The sequence below is a fragment of the Zalophus californianus genome, chromosome 3 (genome assembly GCF_009762305.2).
Source record: "Zalophus californianus isolate mZalCal1 chromosome 3, mZalCal1.pri.v2, whole genome shotgun sequence".
In the NCBI taxonomy this organism is placed as follows: Eukaryota; Metazoa; Chordata; class Mammalia; order Carnivora; family Otariidae; genus Zalophus; species Zalophus californianus.
Window position 1 is genome coordinate 101,905,826 of NC_045597.1, and position 20,392 is coordinate 101,926,217.

General features: G+C 35.9%; 1 protein-coding gene across 3 annotated transcripts in view; it reads left to right on the forward strand.

Annotated features, from left to right (window-relative positions):
* The window catches only part of RAB3GAP1 (RAB3 GTPase activating protein catalytic subunit 1), a 117,446-nt gene extending 97,611 nt beyond the window's left edge, over positions 1-19,835 (forward strand). For 2 of the 3 annotated variants that reach the window (XM_027589529.2, XM_027589532.2), the window contains 5 exons: positions 11,580-11,676; positions 11,774-11,877; positions 12,021-12,136; positions 14,049-14,151; positions 18,066-19,835. In XM_027589529.2, the coding sequence (XP_027445330.1) occupies positions 11,580-11,676; positions 11,774-11,877; positions 12,021-12,136; positions 14,049-14,151; positions 18,066-18,302 (657 nt within the window). In that variant the 3' untranslated portion in view covers positions 18,303-19,835. Of the gene's footprint in view, positions 1-11,579; positions 11,677-11,773; positions 11,878-12,020; positions 12,137-14,048; positions 14,152-17,182; positions 17,204-18,065 lie in introns of all 3 variants that reach the window. The other variant, XM_027589531.2, reaches the window with a different exon arrangement.
* Positions 19,836-20,392: the final 557 nt, after the last annotated feature.

The window sequence follows — 20,392 nt, forward strand, 5'->3', positions numbered from 1 at the left end:
GAACCTAACATTAATACTCAGTGCAAAATACTCAGCTTTGCAAATATGGTTTGATAGTTCACAGCACGGCTATAGAGAAGGGGCTTGAAGTGGGCAGGAATAGAAGTGGACACTTGGAGAGACACTGCCTTGGCAAGAACCAGATATATAGAGAAGGAATTATACCCCTTTGAGATAAAGCAATGATGGGAAAAAAGGAGTAAGGGGAAAATTAGGGATCCTGCAGAAATGCAAGAGAAATAAGACCTATCAGCCTCCGTCACTCTCTCCCCAATCCATTAAAGAAACGGTACAGAAGAGGGCACTTTTAAACTGTGACATGACTAGGATTGGTAAAGAGCAGATCATATCCATACAGAACTACTATAAAAAAGCAGAAACTGCAGATACGATTATTTGAGCTAATAAAAACATTTCCCAGAAAACTGACCATGAAGCAGAAAAAAATTGTAACACTCCAAAAGGAGTCAGGTGTCCTCAAACCAACATGGGGGATATGAAAAATCATGTTTAATCAGAAATATTAAAGCCAACAGCAGAAATGGACCAAAAATCCCACAAAGAAATGAAACCACAGCTGGTTTAACTCAGGATAGAAGTAGAAGAATAAGACAACCATATCAAAAATAAAGGCTAAATTACAAAGGGCCCAAAGGAGAATGGATTTACATTTAAATTTAATAAAAGATATCAAGGAAAAGCAGCAAAAACAGTCAAGAGAATGAAAATGGATGACGAATAAAAGGAGTTGAAGAGAAACTAGTAGAAATGAAAGATAGGAAAAGTAGGAATAATATTCATTTTATCAGAGTCTTTAAGAGGAAAAACCAAAACATTGGAACAGAACTAGTATTTGAAACTGTGATCAAGAAAACTTTCCGGAAATAAAAGAAAACCTGAGTTTACATATTGAAAGGGCTCTTTCACTAGATGCAGGGAAAAATGTACCATAAATAATGAACTCCAAAATACATCATTGTAAACTACTGGAACTTAAATATTTATTTATTTTTTTAAAAAAGATTTTATTTATTTATTTGAGAGAGAGAGAGCACAAGCGGTAGAGAGGGAGAAGCAGGCTTCCCGCCGAGCAGGGAGCCTGATGCGGGGCTCGATCCCAGGACCCTGGGATCATGACCTGAGCTGAAGACAGACGCTTAACGACTGGGCCACCCAGGTGCCCCAGGAACTTAGATATTTAAAGAAAAAAAGATTCTCAGGACTTCTAGGCAAAAAGATGAAAATAATTTACAAGGGAGAATTAGGTATCATATTTCTCAAAAGCAAGGCAGCATGGAGCAGCATTTTCAAGAAATGAAGCAAAAAGTACAAACCAAAGATATATATCCTACCAAGGTGTCCAAATAATCAAGGATCTAAGAAAATTTTCTCTGAGGTTTTACACATAGAAATTTTTGTACACATGCCCCCTTTCTGAGGAATCCACTAGAGTTGCCGTGTCTAATAGAACTTTCTATAGTTTTAGAAACATTCTATAGCTGTGATGTTCGAAATTACAGCCACTGGCCACCTATCGCTCTAATGAACACTTGAAATGTGGCTAGTATAACTTAGGAACTGAATTTTAAATGCCTGCATGTGGCTAGGTTCTGCCTTGTTCATATTGAACAAGATAGTGTAGGAGGATGAACTTGATCCAGCCAAGAGATGACTGGAGAAACTTTGGCAAAGGGCCAGTGGTGAGCATTTTATTTCATTAATTTTAGAGCTAAGACTAAATCTAGGTGAGGATATGGGTAGAAGAAGATGGTAATCAGAGGATAACATTTAAAATTGTCAGACCAAATTATAAAACACTTAAAGCGAGGGAATTAAGGACAGCATAAAAAGAATTAACTGCAAAAATCTCTACTAGAATAAAAATATAAACTTCTTAAGTACCAACAGAGTTTTTTTAAAAAGCAAAGAACACACTAAATAGAGAAACACACAGAGTAACAATCAATGATCCAGTAATTCCACTGCTGGGTATTTACCAAAGGAAATGAAATCACTAATTTGAAAAGATGCATGCGCCCCTCTGTTTATTGCAGCATTATTTACAACAGCCAAGATATGGAAGCAACCAAAGTGTCTATTGAGAGATGAATGAGTAAAGAAGATGTGATCTATCTATCTATGGTAGAATATTATTCAGCCATGAAGAATGAAATTTTGCCATTTGCGGCAACACAGGTGGACCTAGAGAATGTAATGCTGAGTGAAATAAGTTAGAGAAAGACAAGTACCATATGATTTCGCACATAAGTGGAATTTAAAAAACAAGACAAAGAAAAAGGACAAAAAAACAACAACAAAGGACTTAAATATAGAGAACAAACTAATGGTTGCCAGATGGAAGATGGGTTGTGGGGATGTGAGTGAAATAGATACAGGGGATTAAGAATACTTACCTTGATGATCACTGAGAAGTGGATAGAATTCTTGAATCACTATATCATACACCTGAAACTAATATAACACTATATTATGCTTCAAAAAATTAATGAAATAAAAAATAAAATACATAGAGATATGATCAGAGTAAGGGTATAACCAAATTATTCCTTTAGTTTTCTGCCAATGCTTAATTACATAATTAAATTTTATTTTATCACACACACAAAAAGGTTACAAAGAAAACAGTGGACAAAGATTTACCAGGTACATGAGAACAATAAAGAAAGCAGGGGTTATGATCCTGATACGAAATAAAGTAGAAGTAAAGCAGAAAAGCATTAAATGATGACACAGATATGCTTTATAATCTTAAAGTGGTATTTGACAGGATATAACATTTGTTAATGTTTATACACTAGATAACACAGTAGCCATCTATAAAAATAGGAAGCCACAGGAGATAAGAGAAACAGATTGAAACAGAGGATGTTGAACACATTACTCTTAACACAAGACAGTCAAGTAGACAAAACTAAAGAAAGATCGAAACAAGGTAATAAGGTCAATCTTTTAGATATATCCCAAACATGACACCTTGAGAGTAGAGACTGTACCTTTTTTTCACGTGCACATGGAAAATTCACAAAAACTGATAGTATATTAGGGCCCAAAGAGAATATCAGCAGGATTCATAATGGAAATGTGATCTCTGCAATAAAACTAGAAATTAAAAATGAAACAACAAAAAACTAGGCCTTCTACCTGGAAATGTAAAAGCCTTATATTAACTCTTGGGTAAAGGAGAAATACTAAGACAAATTTCTGAAAAATAATGAAAACACTATACACCTGAACCTATAAGATATATTTTACGAGTGCTCAAAGGAAAATCCATAGACCTAAATACCTCCATCAAGGAAAAAAAACAGAATGAAAATTACTGAATTAATAAATTTCTAACTTAAGAAGTTAGAGGAAGAACAAAGTAAAACCAAAAGAAAACGAAAGGAAGGCAGTGATAAAGATAAAAGCAAAGAGTGATAGAGAACAGAAAAACAGATCAAATTAATCTGGTTTTATTTTTAAAAAATCAAAATAGACACATGGTTGACTGCTTTAATCACAAGAGAGGGAAAAGCATGCATATACAAAATAAATGACAAAAAGTGCCAATAACTTGATATGGAGGAAATAGTAAAAAAAAAAAAAAAACAACCAATACTTTGTATGATTCTGTATATAAATTTGTAAATGAAGATGAAATGGATGATTTCCTAGGAAAATACAGTATATCAAAAATGACTAAAGATAAAAAATGTAAACAGAGAGACCAGATAGTCCCAGTGCTACTTTATTGTTTTGGTACATAGCAGTTGGAGGAAATTTCCCAAAATCTTTTATCAGAAACGTTGACTATAACATTGGTCTCTAAGTCTGATAAAAGTAGCATATAAAAAAAAGTATAGACCAGTAGTACTTAAGAAATTGAATACAAAATCCTAAGTGAATAGACTCTCACCACTTTAAGAAAATAATACATGTCGACTGAGTTCAACAATGATTATTTGGAACTTTACTTATTAACTTCATTAATAGGTTTAAACAGAAAATATATCATTTCCATATATACTGAAAAAGTCTTTGATAAAATTTAATACTCATTCCTAATAAAATTGAGAAATAAGAATGGGTAGATATTTTCTTAAAATGAAAAATATATATAGACCTCAATCCTTTTTTTTTTGTTTTTTATTTTATTTTATTATGTTAATCACCATACATTACATCATTAGTTTTTGATGTATAGACCTCAGTCCTAAACACAGCACCTTAATGGGGGGGACCCTAGAGTTATTCTCACTAAGGTCAGGAACAAGGCAGTAGTGCCTGTTATCTCCACTTCCATTTAATGTTATTCTGAAGTTATTACCCACTATAATTAGAAAAGAGAAAGCAGAAGCATAGGACTTGAAAAGAAGAACTTTTTATTTGTAGATGATGTGACAGTATACCTGGAAAAATCTAAAGAATCAGTGATAGAAGTAATTCATACAGAGGAATTCAGCAAGGCAGCAGGATATAAAGTTAATATCCAGTAGTATTCATATACACAAATAATAACCATTCTGAAGATGTAAATGACATTTTCTCTTCATTAGAAGAGAAAAAAATGGTAAAATACCTAGAAATAAAGCTAACCAGAAATGTTAGAAATATGAATAAAGAAAGTAGAACTCTCTTGAACAATAGATACTACTTGTTCTTGGTTAGGAACTGTCAACATCATTAAGGTCAGTTCTCTTTAAATTAGTTTATAAATTTAATGCAATCCCAATAAAATACCAAAAGTCTTTACTATGGAGCCAGACAAGTTGATACTCAAATTTATTTGGAAAAATAAACATGTAGGCTTAGGACTCAGGGGTTTGGAGAGTGACTGTTAATGGGTTTCTTTTTTGGGTGATGGAAATGTTCTAAAATTGATTGTGGTTTTGGTTGTACAACTCTGAATATACCTAAAACCATTGGATTGTATATTTTAAATGGGTAAATTGTTATTTTAAAAAAGCATGCAAGAGTAGCTAAGAATAGGGGCACCTGGGTGGCTCAGTCAGTTGGGCGGCTGCCTTCAGCTCAGGTCATGATCCCAGGGTCCTGGGATCAAGCCCCACATCGGGATCCCTTCTTGGCAGGAAGCCTGCTTCTCCCTCTCCCGCTCCCCCTGCTTGTGTTCCCTCTCTCGCTGTATCTCTCTCTCTGTCAAATAAATAAATAAAATATTTAAAAAGTAGCTAAGAACAGATTGAAAAGAAAGAGCTATGAGGTAGGTGAAGGGGGGGGAGTGGGGAGGGGGGCAACTAACCCGACCAGATACTAAAGCATAGTATGTAGCCTCACTATTTAAATAATGTGATAATGGTGCATAGACAGTCCAGTGAAACCGAATAGAAAGTTCATAGATGCATGTAGAAATCTAGTATATGATAAAAATGGCATCTCAAATCACTGGCCCTTTTACTTTATTTTACTTTATTTTTTAGAGGGGGCTGGAGGGGCAGAGGGAGAGGGAGAAAGAGAATCTTAAGCATGCTGTGCTTGGAGCCGGACTCGGGGCTTCACGAGGGGCTTAATCTCACAACCCTGAGATCATGCATGACCTGAGCCAAAATCAAGAGTTGGACGCTTAACTGACTGAGCCACCCAGGCTCCCCTAGGTGACCCTTTTAATAAATTGTTTTGGGATAACTGAATAACCATTTGGCAAAAGATGAAATTAGATCTGTTTCTCATACCACACACAAGAATGGACTGAAAAAAGCCAGAAGACAAACGATAAACTGAGAAATATTTGTAAACTGGGAGAAATATATGTATTACAGTTAAAGGGCCAAAATACTCTAGAAATATGGGCAAGAGGTCTGAGGAGATAACTCATCCCCAAAAAAGATAATTACCCTTAAACTTTTCAAAAGATGTTCAACTTCATTCATAATAAGAGAAATGCAAATTAAAAAACTTCACTGAGATAACCATTTATCACACATCACACTGGTGAAAATTTAACAGCTTAATTAATACTCAGTGAAGCCCTGAGGCAACAGCTCTCATACATTACTGGTGAGAGGCAGGATAATACAACCCCCATGTGGGGAGGAACTTGGCAGTATTTAATAAAATTTACATATGCATTTACCCTTTCACCCCAAAAGCAATCCCACTTCTAGGAATTTGCCCTAATATTTTCAACAGTACAAAAATAAAGATGCACTAAGTTGTTCATTGCTGCATTAATTGTAATTAGAAAATAGTGGAAACTCTCTATATGCCCAAACTTAGGAGCTTTATTGAGGACTGTGGTTCATCTACATAACTGAGGACTATACAGCTGTTAAAAAAATGAGGAAAATATTAACTGATAGTGATTTCTAGGATGTTTTTAAGAGAAAAGTAAAGTGCAAATGAATATATATAGTATGCTTCATTTTGTGTAAAAAAGGGAGATTAAGAAAATGTGTCTATCATCATAAAAAGAAATTTATCTTCACAAACAGAAAACAATGAAATTAGTTACCCAAAATGGTTGAAAGGGGAGGAAAAAATAGAGTAAAAGGAATATGGGAGAGAATGACATTTAGGAAAGAGTATACTTTCTGTATACTTTTGACTTCTGGAAAAATGTTAATTGTCTACATCAAAAATTAAAATAAATCAACAAGAATGGAAAGAGGGGAAATGACCAAAATTGAAAGCAAGCTGAGATAAATTAGTTCAGGTGTATTTTTTTTTTTTTTTTAAGATTTTATTTGTCAGAGAGAAAGAGCACAAGCAGAGGGAGAAGCAGGCTCCCCGCTGAGCAAGGAGCCCGAGGCGGGGCTCAATCCCAGGACCCTGGGATCATGACCTGATCTGAAGGCAGACACTTAACCACCTGTCCAGGTGTATTTTAAATGAATAACATAACCACACTGAAATGGGGTCAGGGTTAGGAGGAGGATCTAATTCAGTAATTTATGATCACATAAGATATGTTTGACTGTATACTCCCAGGTATGGGGAGAGGTGGGAGAGCACTGCAAACAAATCCTAAACTCTGTTTTCTAGATTTGTTTTTTGTAGTGGTGTTGGGTAAGGAATTCTGAAACTTTTAGGTGGATTTTTGTTTGAGTAAATGAGTAATTAAATGTCTTGGTGTTGTTGGAAGCCAGAATTCTCACTGTAGAAGTAAGATGCAAACATGGAATTGAGGAAAGCAAGGAAGACCAAATGGCAGTGCATTGGAATTGGCCGTATTGGTGTGGACCCATAGGTTTCTAAAGTATGGATAGATAATGTGGGTATGTACATAGGCATAATAATATATATTTCCTGGCTTTTTTCTGAAGGGGTCTAGAAACAGTGACATCCCAGTAGCAGTGAACACACATATACATTGATTTCTAGAACATTCCTCATTAAAAGGGACCATGCTTTCCTCAGAGAAATGGCTGATTTCAGAATTGGGACAAGGAAGGTATGAGTGTGGATCATTACATGTTGCCAGAAAATAAGGAACTGCTTAAAAGATAGGGGTGTATCATAAGGAGGTAGTTTAAAGGGACTCTTAATCACCAAATCTGGACAATTTGAATGGCAAATAACTAAGGACAGTAATGAATTATAAACTATTGGGAAAAAATCGGAACCCGTGGGTCCACATTGACAATTTGCAGATAAAGAAATGGGAGAGAAGGGAAGCGTTTCAGCTCAAAGATGACCGATAAATATGGAGGATACACAGGAGTAGGAAACTCTTCCATTTTACGACCATATTCATAGTAAAGATTGGTTCAGGTGAGAATCATCAGTAGATGTCTAGGTGGAAATCTGGGTGAAGAGCATCATACTTGCATGATTTTGAAGTGTCTCTCCAAGACAGCTGGAGAATTGCAAGGAAATAATAACTATGGAGTAGAGAAATGGGGCAATACCTTGAGTGGATGGTCAAAACTGATATTACTAATAAGGGGTAGATGCAGATTGTCTGTGTCAAGGTGTGATACTTTGAAGGATCCAACAGCACTTATGCACTGACCCATGAGTACATATTCTGCATCTAAACATGAGGAAGCATTAGGTAAACCCAAAACGAGAAACATTCTGTTCTAAAAAAGAGCTGGAAAAAAAAAACAATCCACAACACACAATTCTAGGAGTATATTAAAGGGACACAGGAATCAATTGAAACATTACCCAGTGGCCAATACTAGAACAGTTTGAGCAACAAAATAAAATACTGTTGGACTGTAACTCAAAGTATAAAATAAACATCCTTGAGTCTATACTGTTACAAATAAAAGACTGAATAAATTGGCGAGAAGAGACAAATCGATGAAGAAGAACTTCAAACCTGCTCTGCCCACAAGGAGATGGAGCAGAACTCCTCACTTTGTAAGCATGGACTGTGCATAGTGACTTCCTTCCAAAGAGTGCAGTATGCAAATTGGGGAAAATGAGTAAGCTTACAGTACAGAAACCAGACAAATACTGTCTTAGCCAGGTAAGCAAGATTAGCAACATGGATAAGTCAATAGTGATGAGTTTCATGTACTCTTGATATGAGGTGATGAAAGTACCACTTTATAACTCATCTTTCTCCCCAAAATCCCTAACCCCAGTTTGATCATGAGAAAAACATTAATTAAATAAGTTCCAGTTGAGGCACTTTTTACAAAATACCTGACTAAAATTCCTTAAAACTGTCAAAGTCAGGGGCACCTGGGTGGCTCAGTTGGTTAAGTGCCCAATCTTGATTTTTGCTCAGGTCATGATCTCAGGGTCCCTGTGTTGAGCTCCACACTCGCTTTTTCTCTCTCTTAAATAAATGAATAAATCTTAAAAAAAAAAAAACCTGTCAAGGTCAGTAAACACAAGGAAAGTCTAAGAAAGTGTCACATGTGAGGGGAGCCTAGAAATATGACTGACTACTAAATATAATGTGGTATCCTGGATGGGATCCTGGAATAGGAAAAGGACATTAAATAAAAACTGAGGAAATTAAATATGCAGATATTGACAGGATGATTCATAATAGCAAAAAAGTGAAACAAAGCTAAATATCGATCAACTGATGAATGGATAAGTAAAGCATGGCATATTCATACAATGAAATACTATTAAGCCATAAAAATGAATGAAGTTCTGATACACGGTATAACACAAAGGAACCTTAAAAGTATTATGTTAAGTGAAAGAAACCAGAAATAGAAGGCTACATGTAACATGATACCATTTATATGAAATACCAGAATAGGCAAATTCATGAAGACTGAAAGTTAGTTTAGTAGTTACCAGGGGCTAGGAGCTGGGAGAAATGAGGGAGTGACTGCTGTCGGGTAATGGATTTCTTCTTGGTGTGATTAAAATGTTCTGCAATTAGATAATGGTGATGTATAACTTGTAAGTATGCTAAAGACCACTGAAGTGTATATTTTAAAGTGGTGAATTTTATGGTATGTAAATTTTATCTAAATTTTTAAAAATTAAAATATGAATAAAGCACGGAATTCAGTTATTCAGAAAGGGGAGGGAAGGGCACTGTACTCAAAATGTCCATGTTATAAAAGACAGACTAGAAAACTTCCAGATTTGTTGTGATTAAAGAAGTATGAAAACTAAATGCTGTGTATGATCTTTAACTAGATCCTGTATGGTGGTGGGAAAAGGTTATAAAAATCATAATTTGGTCTATTGATGAAATTGTAATGAGGGAAAGTAGGCTAGATTAATAAAAGTATTTGATCATTGTTAAAGGTAGTTTATATAATCACAATAGTTTGTCTTTTGATTATATAAGAAAACATTCTTAATTTCAGGAAATACACACTGAGATCTTTGGGGGTAAAAGGACATGATGTATGTAACTTGCTCTCACATTACTCAGAAAAAAGTGTATGTGTGTAATTATTGTATGTACATACAGAGGAAAGAGATGGGTGTGATTAAATGAGGTAAAAGGTGAGTCTAGGCAAAGGGTATAAATATATTTTGTCTTCTTGCAAATTTGTTTGGTTTTAAGTTAAGGAAAACCAAGGTTGAATAGTAAGTGTTAGCAAAGATGTACAACACTGGGAACTATTATTACTCTAGATAAGGATGTAACTCTTTTGAAACACTTTGTAAAATAATTTGGAATATGACTTCAATATAAAAAAGTAATCATTTGGCATTACCTGGTATATATCCAGTTCTGTTTTTCGGTATATGCCCTCAAGAAATTCCTCTACATGTACACCAGGAAACATACCCAATAATAAAACAGGAACCTTATTTGTAATAGCCAAAAATGGGGGGGGGTGTTTTCCATCAGTGGAGGAGCATTTTAATATAGCAGTGAAAATGAATAAACTACAGTATGTATCAACATATGCATCTCTAAAAAAATGCTGTATACAAGTCACTGAGGGTCGGAACCAGAAACATTCCATTTATATAAAGATTCAGACCAGACCAAACTAAGCATTACATTGTTTGGGGCTATACACACATGTGAGAAACTCTGTCGACAAGCAAAAGAATGATTAGTAGTCACTTACTGATGGTGGGGTGTGTGAGGGAGGGAGACTTGATCAGGGGGGCACACGGGGATTTGGAAAGTGCTGGTGATGTTCTGTTTCTTAAGCTGGTTGGTGGTGTGTAAACAAGTGTTCATGTTGTCTTTAAGTTATTAATACTCTGGTATGTGTATTTCTTAATTTAAAAAAATTTTCAAACCACACAAAATTCTCCAAGCCAAAAAGTAAAGGTTATAAGTCATTACATGAACAAAGCAAGTTATAAAATAGTATGTATATTATAGTTTTTTGTTAAGAAATTGAATATGCCTATATCTTTGTGTTTAAATGGACACAGAAATAAGCCTGAGAAGATAAACACAAAAATGTGTTACTTCTTAGGAAGTAGGATTTCTGGAGGGTTTTTGCATTATACTTCTATGTATGGATGTATGCATTCATTCGTTCATTCATTCATTTTGGAGATCTGTGAGCATTTATCATCCAGGTTCACGTAATGAGATTAGATTTTTATTATCTTTACTGCTGTTGAATAAGGAGCTTAAAGGTAGGGTCCATGTGTTATACATAACTTCTCTGTATTTTTTAATTAGAACAGTAATAAAACAATTTGCGTTTTGGAAAAATGATAAACCAAAAAATTAATGGAAGGTCTCCATCAATGTTTAGAAATGTTAAGTGAGTAAAGCAGGTTACAAAACAGTATTTTACATACTTAATATTCATTTACCTAATATGTGTATTCAGTGTCTTAAAAAATCCCGGAGTGAGAATCTTCCACCATTAACAGTTGTTATCTCTAGGTGGTATAATTTACAGATGGTTCTTGTTTTCTTTGTATTTTCCTAATTTGCATGTATTTACATATTGGAAAGAAGAAGAAAATTGCATAGTCACCACTATAAAATACTAAAATCCTTATTAATTTTCAGTAACGTTATTCTTACTATTGTGGGTAGTAGCTACTTACCTGGATGAGTAGGGCAAAGTACTAAGAGAAGAGAGCTCTTCTCAACTCTTGTTATAGATGTGAGTTCAGTGGTGCAGAGGATTTTTTTCTTCTTTCATAAATGGCCACTTTATTTGACAGCTACATTGATCATTCATGTAACTTTGTGCCTCCTTCAGGTGTTGCACTATCTGGCGGTACAGAAACCCGCAGACCTTGCTCGGCACCTGTTACCTTGTGTAATTCATGCAGCTGTACTCAAGGTAAAGGAAGAAGGTAAATGTCTTATTTGATTAGTCATTAGTTCATTTCCAAAATGAAAGTATGTTTTGCCTGACTTATTTAATGATGGCTTTGATCTTCTTAAAAATAGAAAATCTGGAAAACATTTCTTCAGTCAAGAAGATTATAAAGCAGATAATAACCCATTCCAGTAAAGTTTTGCACTTCCCCAATCCAGAAGACAAGAAATTGGAAGTAAGTTTGCTATGATGTCAGGATCTTGCCAAATGTTCTCACTAGTTGGCAATGATTATTTTAAAGATATATTTTTTAAAAGGCTGCTTTTTTTTTTTTTTTTGCTGTTTTCCAATGTATGTCTCTCCCTTTTCCACTGTTAGGAAATCATCCATCAAATTACTAATGTAGAAGCTATAATTGCCAGAGCCCGCTCACTGAAAGCCAAGTTTGGAACTGAGAAATGTGAACAAGAGGAGGAGAAAGAAGATCTTGAAAGGTAATTGATATTTGAGTAACTTTTGTCTGCAGTAGGAAAAGCCACCACTCTCTTTAGAACATTTTAATAGAATATTGAGATTCTTTTGTGGTACCCTATATTATTTGTAACAAGCATCAGCTAGAGACAGAAAAATATTTAATTATTATAGACTTTGACCTCTCCTGTATTTCTGGGTATTTGCGAGGCATTTCCATTCCTTCCACATTTAGAAACAAGTCTACCAGGTCTCTTTTTCTAGTAATGTCCTTGTTTGCTCTTGGAGATGTGCCTGCAGTTCCCTGTGGAAGAGCTAGTCACTCTTTGTTACTTGAAATGCCCCAGACCTTTGCTTTCTCTCTTTGCTTAGCTCTCACTGTTCCTTTACCACAGTCTGAGGTGTTCTGAAATTGTATTTCTGCTCAGTATTCCTACTTATTTATTTAACTTTAAACAAGACTTTTGAAAGCAAAAGTGCATATCCTGCGCACCTTGTGAACATGTTTTGAAAGAGTGAACAGATGGCCCCTCCAGGATGATAAAGATCACCAGGTCAATCTTTTCCTCCTCCTGAGAGAGACTTGACACCATTACCTGTCAGTATGATCCCTGCCATTTTTGCCTGTGGTACTTGAAATAACAATGTTATTTTAATTGTGATAAAGTGTTTCCAAATTTGTTACTTCAGCAACTTGAATTTATCATAACTTTAAATTCTTCATCAGCCTTTTCAGAAATGAAATGTCATTATTGATGCTAAATAATTAAGATAATATGACAAGGCATGTGCTATAGCTCTTAACAAGTTCTTGTTAGAATTTTATATCTTGTGTTGAGTAAAATTTTCTCCCAGCCTTCTTTGCTCTTGAAAACTCCTTCCTTTTTAAATGAGATGAATAAGTACTAATCAAGGGAATCATTTCTAAAATAGCAGTATGAAGTAGTGGTGCAGGCGTGGTGCCTTTGACTCTGATAGCTGCACATACATTCTCTGGGATGTACTTGGAGGTGTAGTGTTTCCAGCACATAATGGCATAGTTGAGGCTTTGCCCAGAAAAAAATGTGTATTTTAAGCACACATGCATGCACACACACATACACACCCACTTTAAAAGAACAAAAATGAGAGATATGGATTATTGCTTTGCTGTATATGTATAAATTGGTTTTTGTTCAGAAATACTGTTTGTTTTGTTTTTAAGATTTTATTTATTCATTTACTTTAGAGAGAGAGAGAGTAAGCATGAGCGGGGGTAGGGGCAGAGGCAAAGAATCTTAAGCAGACTCCTCACACAGCATGGAGCCAAGTGTGGGGCTCAATCTCATGACCCTGAGATCATGACCTGAGGTAAAACCAAGAGTCAGATGCTTAACTTGACTGAGCCAATCAGGCATCCCCCAAAATACTGTTTTAATCTTTTATTTACTGTAGTATTTTGTAAGCTTCTAGTCTGAAAGAAATACTCAGTATTTCTTTTTACCCTTTGACAGAGGTGAGGTTTTTTTTTTCTTTTTAGATTTATTTATTTGAGAGAGAGGGGGGCATGAGAGTAGGGTGGGGGCAGAGGGAGAGAATATCCAAGCAGATTCCCACTGAATGCAGAGTCCAACACAGGGCTTGATCTCACGACCCTAAAATCCATGACCTGAGCTGAAATCAAGAGTCCAACACTTAACCAACTAAGCCCCACCCAGCAGTCCCCAGATACGAGACTTTTAGGAAAATTTTATGAAAACAGTTGAAAGGCAGTAAGATTGTCATTTGAGTCTATTTTAATTCCAAATGTCCCTCTGTTATAAAAGTTCCACTCTAGCCTTAGTAGGTTTAGCCGGTATCGGTTTGAGAGTTTGTCTACAGAATTAATCTGGGAGGATTGGCACAGTGTGAACTGAGCAGCTCACTTTCTGTCCTTTCATTACCTCTCTCCCCCAGGTTTGTGAGTTGCCTCTTGGAGCAGCCTGAAGTGTTAGTCGTGGGCGCAGGAAGAGGCCATGCTGGCAGAATCATTCACAAGCTGTTCGTGAATGCTCACAGGGTATGTGAATTCCCTTACTGACTGATCATGATCTCTCCAAACCTCTCCTCAGGAAGATGCTGTTTTGATTCCCACACTTGGCTGATTATATAGCTGCTGAGTGTAAGTCTGGGCATTGGGTTTGAACATTAAAAAAAAACAATGACTTTCAACAGTGACTTTTGAGTCTTTGAAATCCATTTCCTTTCTTACATGTTTAAGTAAAATAATAAGTATATTTTAGGATATAAATTTCTGGACCCAGAAGGGTCTGAAATTCATTGTTCCAGAATCTAGTAGGGACTCGGTGTTAGCAATGGCCAGTGCTGTGCGGTAGGAAAAAATGTTGACTACTTTCATATTAGAATAGAGTTCAGTTTTACCAATTTTAAACTCCATGTACTGCAAATGGATTCACAGTTTCACTTGTGAAGTTAGTCTATTTTTGTCATGGTGCATTGAGCTAAGGAAGAGCAAGATTTCAGATGTTTAGGACTATGGAAACAGGCTTTAGCACAGAAAGAAAGCCCAGTTTGAAAAATTATCTTTGCCATTACCTCTACTACTGAAAGTAAAGGTTCAAAAGATATGTAGTACTTTCTGACATTCTGAAACTCTTAAAATTTGAATTTTTATGGAGGTGATGCTAGTTACACTTTCTGTACTGATGTTGTTTACTGGTTAAGAGGATTTTCATGTCAGCGCTTGTTATATGAAAGATTATGATAAAAATATTATAGAGTGTACTACAGACAGTCTCTGACTTACGATAATTTGACTTAGGATTTTCAACTTTATTATGGAGGAAAAGAATTTGTATTCAGTAGAAACCATACTTTGAATTTTGGATTTTGGTCTTTTTTTGGGCTGGTGATATATGCAACATAATCTTCTCATGGTATTGGGCAGGGGCAGTGGCAGATCCCTGTCAGCTCTGAGATCCCAAGGGCAGACAGCCAGTATACTTACAACTACTCTACCCCGACAACCGTTCTGTTTCTCAGTCAGTACAGTATTTAATAAATTACATGAGATAGTCAACACTTTATTATAAAATAGGCTTTGTGTTAGATGATTTTGCCCAACTGTAGGCTTAAGTGAATGTTCTGAGCTCGGGTAAGGTAGGCTAGGCTGAGCTGTGATGTTTGGTAGGCTAGGAGTAGGAAATGTATTTTCAACTTAGGATATTTTCAACTTAGGATGGGTTTATTGGGATATAACACAATTGTAAGTAAAGGAAGATATATAAGTACAAGGGTGCCCTTTATCTGGAACTGTGATGACTCTAGAATGACCTACTTTTGAAAGTGTAATTCTCAGAATCAAATAAGAATTTTCATGGGTTTACATATGAAATAAAAACTGTATAATCTCCTTTGAGTCTGTCTGGAGTATATCTAGTTAATATATTCAGTTTCACAGCCAAATGTACTGACCTGAATTTTTAGCAAGAATTGAAACCTGTGATTATTTATGGGATTGTTCCCTAACTTTAAGAATTTCAAGTTAAAAACCAAGTATTTTATTTCCTTATAAATTAGAGTCCTAGAAAACAATAGATGCTTACTTTGATTTGTTTTTGTCTCTGGCATGAAATCAAGAACCAAGTTTGTTTTTTGCATCCTATATCTTTCACTAGCTCACTAGCCAAAAGCCAACAACCACATTTCCTTGTCAACACCAATATGAATTTTCCTCCTATTGCTGATTTCTTTCCTCTGTCCTCACTTTTAAAAACTTGTGTGTTAAGAGGACTTGAAATCTAAAGCATTTTTATTTTTAATGCTGAGAGTATTACTTGTTAATATTTAAGCAAAATTATTTTTCCCAGAATGGAAATAGCTCCCCCCCGTCCCCCAGAATGAGAATAGCTCCCCCTGCCCCCTAGAAGGCTTTTGTAAAATGTACGATAATACTGGGCGCCTGGGTGGCTCAGTTGGTTAAGCGACTGCCTTCGGCTCAGGTCATGATCCTGGAGCCCCGGGATCAAGTCCCACATCGCGCTTCCTGCTCAGCGGGGAGTCTGCTTCTCCCTCAGACCGTCTTCCCTCTCGTGCTTTCTATCTCTCATTCTCTCTCTCTCAAATAAATAAAATCTTTTAAAAAAAAAAAACAACGGATAATACATTTTATATTTTCTATATAAAGTAGAAAATACTTTCTATATAAAGTAGATATACTTTATATTTTCTATATAAAGTAAAACTTAATCACATTAATCTCACTACCCTCTGATGATCACCGTCAACATTCGACATGTAGTATATATAAATACATATATATTTTAGAAAAACAGGATTATATTCTGTGATTTACTTTGTTATTGTGTTCCACTTAATTATCTTATTACTTTAATAAATATAGGAGTGTATCATCTTTTCAGTGGCCTTGTATAGCTAATACCCTTTAAGGGGTGAAATTGTACATTTTTCCTGTGTTATGTAATTGTAAACCTTGTAGGGAATGTTTTTAGGGAATTGGCAGACTTAATCCATAAAACAAGCACCTGGTTGGTACATTTTTGAACTCAGACCTTAAGTATCTGGTTGATGTAAACCATTAAAGTTTATGTAACTTTTCATAATTAACTGACACTTTATATCAGTTTTACTAATCAAGATTTTCACTTTTTTAGAAAGTAATGAAATTTCAGTGAGAATTTTGTATAGCATATAGCAGTTTTACGTATTTAGAACTCTCTGTTTAAACTTCATCATGATTACATGTGTCAGTGGTGTATTCCACTGGAATTCAGCAAATAAACCACAGATTGGATTTTGCTTCAGTTTTATCAGTTTTGCCCATTAAATGACACTGTACGTTGCCTGTTGAACCATCAGATGCATGAGAAGTAGGATATGTCTGCTCAGTTTAACAGCTAGGTGTGTTTTATGTGGTGTGTGTCTGTCTTGATATTCTTTTGATAGGATTCTGTTCCTTAATGTAATGCATGCCGTCTCTGAAATGATCTTGAAATCTCTTGTCTAGCTCTTTTTAAACCATCTTGCTTGTTTCCTTTTCATCACTGTTTCTTTTCTCACCTTTTCTCAAGCTGACTGAATCTTCTGATGAGGTAACAAAATAGCCTTTGTCCCTCATAGTTCCTTGTTCCTTCCCATCCCTCTAACTTCATAAGGTCATTAAGACTAACCACCTCTTTAACAGTCTGGATTTGGCATACCTTTCATGCTGATGTTTAGTATAACATGATTTCATATTTCCATTACCAAAACAGTACTTTTTTTTCTAAATCGATGGTATTGTGAAAGAAATCTAATAATCAGAGAAATGAAAGAAGTATAGTGACTAAAGCGGTTAAAATGAAGGCTCTAATTGAATGTTTTTTATGTAATTTTAATGCAAAAAAATAGATGCCTTTAATATTGAGAACTTCTCTTTTGTGGCTGTTGCTACATTACATGGACCTCTATAATTTCTTTATCACCTTAGCTGCTCAGCAAACAAAACCAATGTCCCCAGTTTTAATTTGGTAAATGAACTTTAAAAAGAAATGAAAGAATGGAGATAAAAACCATCTTTCCAGACTCTGGGGGAGAAGCAGCTCCTTACTGGACTGAGGACATCAGACTTGAACGTGTGTTGTTGCTAGAAAAAACACGTAGAAACCAGTGCTACATTTTCCCTCTTCAGATGTCGGAATATGGCCCTCACTTTTCAAAGCAGATTGCCTGGCAGTCATTATCTCTTTTGTCTCTGTCACCAATTTATTTGTAATCTCTGGCTGCTCATGCAGTGTTTCAAGCTTCTTGCTTTTTCCCTGTTGGTTTTTGAGTAATCATAACATGGCTGACTGCATTACTGAGTAATGTAGAACATTTTTTTATATATTTGTCATGTTTATTCATCTGTCCTTCAAAATGATCTAAGTTTAGCATTGGACTTGCTCTTGAATTTAGCATTTGATTCTGTTCAAGGCTGCAGCCATGGCTCCACCGGAGGAGGAACTGAAGAGAATGGGCTCTCCAGAAGAGAGAAGGCAGAACTCCGTGTCAGACTTCCCACCCCCTGCTGGCCGGGAACTCATTTTGCGCACCACCGTGCCACGCCCGGCTCCGTACTCCCGAGCTCTGCCTCAGCGCATGTACAGTGTTCTCACCAAAGAGGATTTCAGACTTGCAGGTGCCTTTTCATCAGATACCTCCTTCTTCTAATTCTTCTAGAGCCACCTCATTTATGGCTTCAGAGACCATGCTGACCCCTTCTGAAGGAGGGAGGTTGTGCCAGTCAGAACTTGAAGGAGGCTGTGAAGAGGACCTGTCCAGTCCAATGATCAGGAATCATACCAGCATCTGAAAGACTTCCCAGCACCATGCTTGGGCTCCGTTGTATCTTGGTTGGGTCAGAGAGAATGGGCTTGAGCTGTTGAAAGATTTGTTTCTCCAAAGAAATGGCCCTTGTTTGACCAGGGGTCAGGGGCAGGAGGTGGGGAGATGTGCAGGGACCAGAAGAACAGCAGGAGCTCTCTGTACTCACTCCAGTGGGATTGTGCTCATTTATTCTTTCCTGTGACTATCCCTTAGGCTATTGCCTTGCATTCATAGTCTGTGTAAACACACTTGTTATATTTGTTGGTATCAGGTATGCAAGACAGAATGTCTGTTAATTGAGTTTCTGGATATTTTGGTGGTAGCTTCTTTTCCCAGAATCTGTGTTTTTGAAATACTAAATGACATTCTGTTTATTCAGTCATCTACTGGCCATCTTGATTGTACTAATTAACTTTTGATGAGTATTTTGAATATTCTAGGAGAAAACTTAGAATTTCACATAGTTTATGTGTTTTTCCATATAACTATGATCTAAATGTATTCCTTCTGATAAAACTATATATTAAATGTCACTGCAAATTAGTTTTGTATCTTATCTTGTAAGGTTTGTTTCTCTTATTTTGTTTTTGGTTGCCAGTAAGACATCACCCTGCAAACCGTTCTCTCCTGCTGTACAGCATGCATTCCTTTTTTTGTGATTGCTGGCGAGATACTATATTTAATGGGGTAGAGATGAGCACATGCTACAAATATAGCTTTGGAACATAGAGATCATGCACTTAGTATAATTTGGTGTATGTGCTAATGTAATGAATACAAGATTATTTCAGTGAACTATTTTGCTTTTGTGTTTTAGCTAAAATGAAAATAATTGTTGCAGATATATAGCACCCAGCATAAGGATAATAGCATATTTCTAGTTATATGGTGATCAAGATTTATTAAGTCTGTGTTGCTATATGGCCTCTCTTCAGTAATCTGAAGTCTATTTTTAGGCCTAAAATTCTCATTTTAATCCAAAGCAAAAAATGGTTATACTGAAGCATAGACCTTGCCTCTGTAATTTAAAGAATTAAAAGAGCTGTGTAAACCCTATTATATTATTTTTGTAAAAAAAAAAAAGTGTGTGTGTACATATATATGTATACATGTGTATATGAAGTAGGGGAGCCCTGGTTGGTGACCTCCCAGCCTTCACAGTGCTTCTCTCTGAGATGCTGGACTTGATTGCTGATGGTAAACCATACAGATGCAGGCCTGAGTGCTGAGCGCTGTACCAAGTAGAAAATGTATCCTTCAAGGACAGGATTTGTCTGCTTTCCAGTGAGGAAGTTAATAGCAAAGAAACGTTTTTCAGAGAGAAGTTGGACTTAAAAACAGCATTGTGAGTCTAATAAAAAGGAAAGTCTTGCTTTCTCTGACTACTTTTCTTTTCTCTCCTCTGGTGGGCACTTTGGTCTTATTTCAGTTAGTTTAATTCTGTCTCACATCTTCTTAAATATCTGCAGCCTGCTGAGTCTTGCAGGGGTCTCAAAGAACACTCTTTGTGCCTTTTCTTTTAGTGGCAGTTACCCCAGTTTACTTTTATTATAGTTATGTGTTGGTTTATTTCACAGATATTAAGTACCTACTTTATATCAGGTACTGTACTAGGCAGTCAAGGTAAAACAGACACCACAACACTCCCTCCTTTTCAGTGACCTTTCTGTCGTGTAGGGAGGGTTGATGTTACATTGCCATAAAATGGTGAGTACAGTCAACTCATCTGAATGAATTGGAAGTCTGACATTTATTGTATAAATACATTCATTTGTTCAGTGGCAACAGAGAGTAATACATGCAATATCAGTGAAGAGAGTAATGTGTGTAATAATAAGGTGTTATGCCTGAGGTTTTTCACTCAGGCTTTAGGGATCAGGAAAATCTTTTTAGAGGTCATTTCTAGATTGAGACCAGAAGATGAGTAGGAGCTG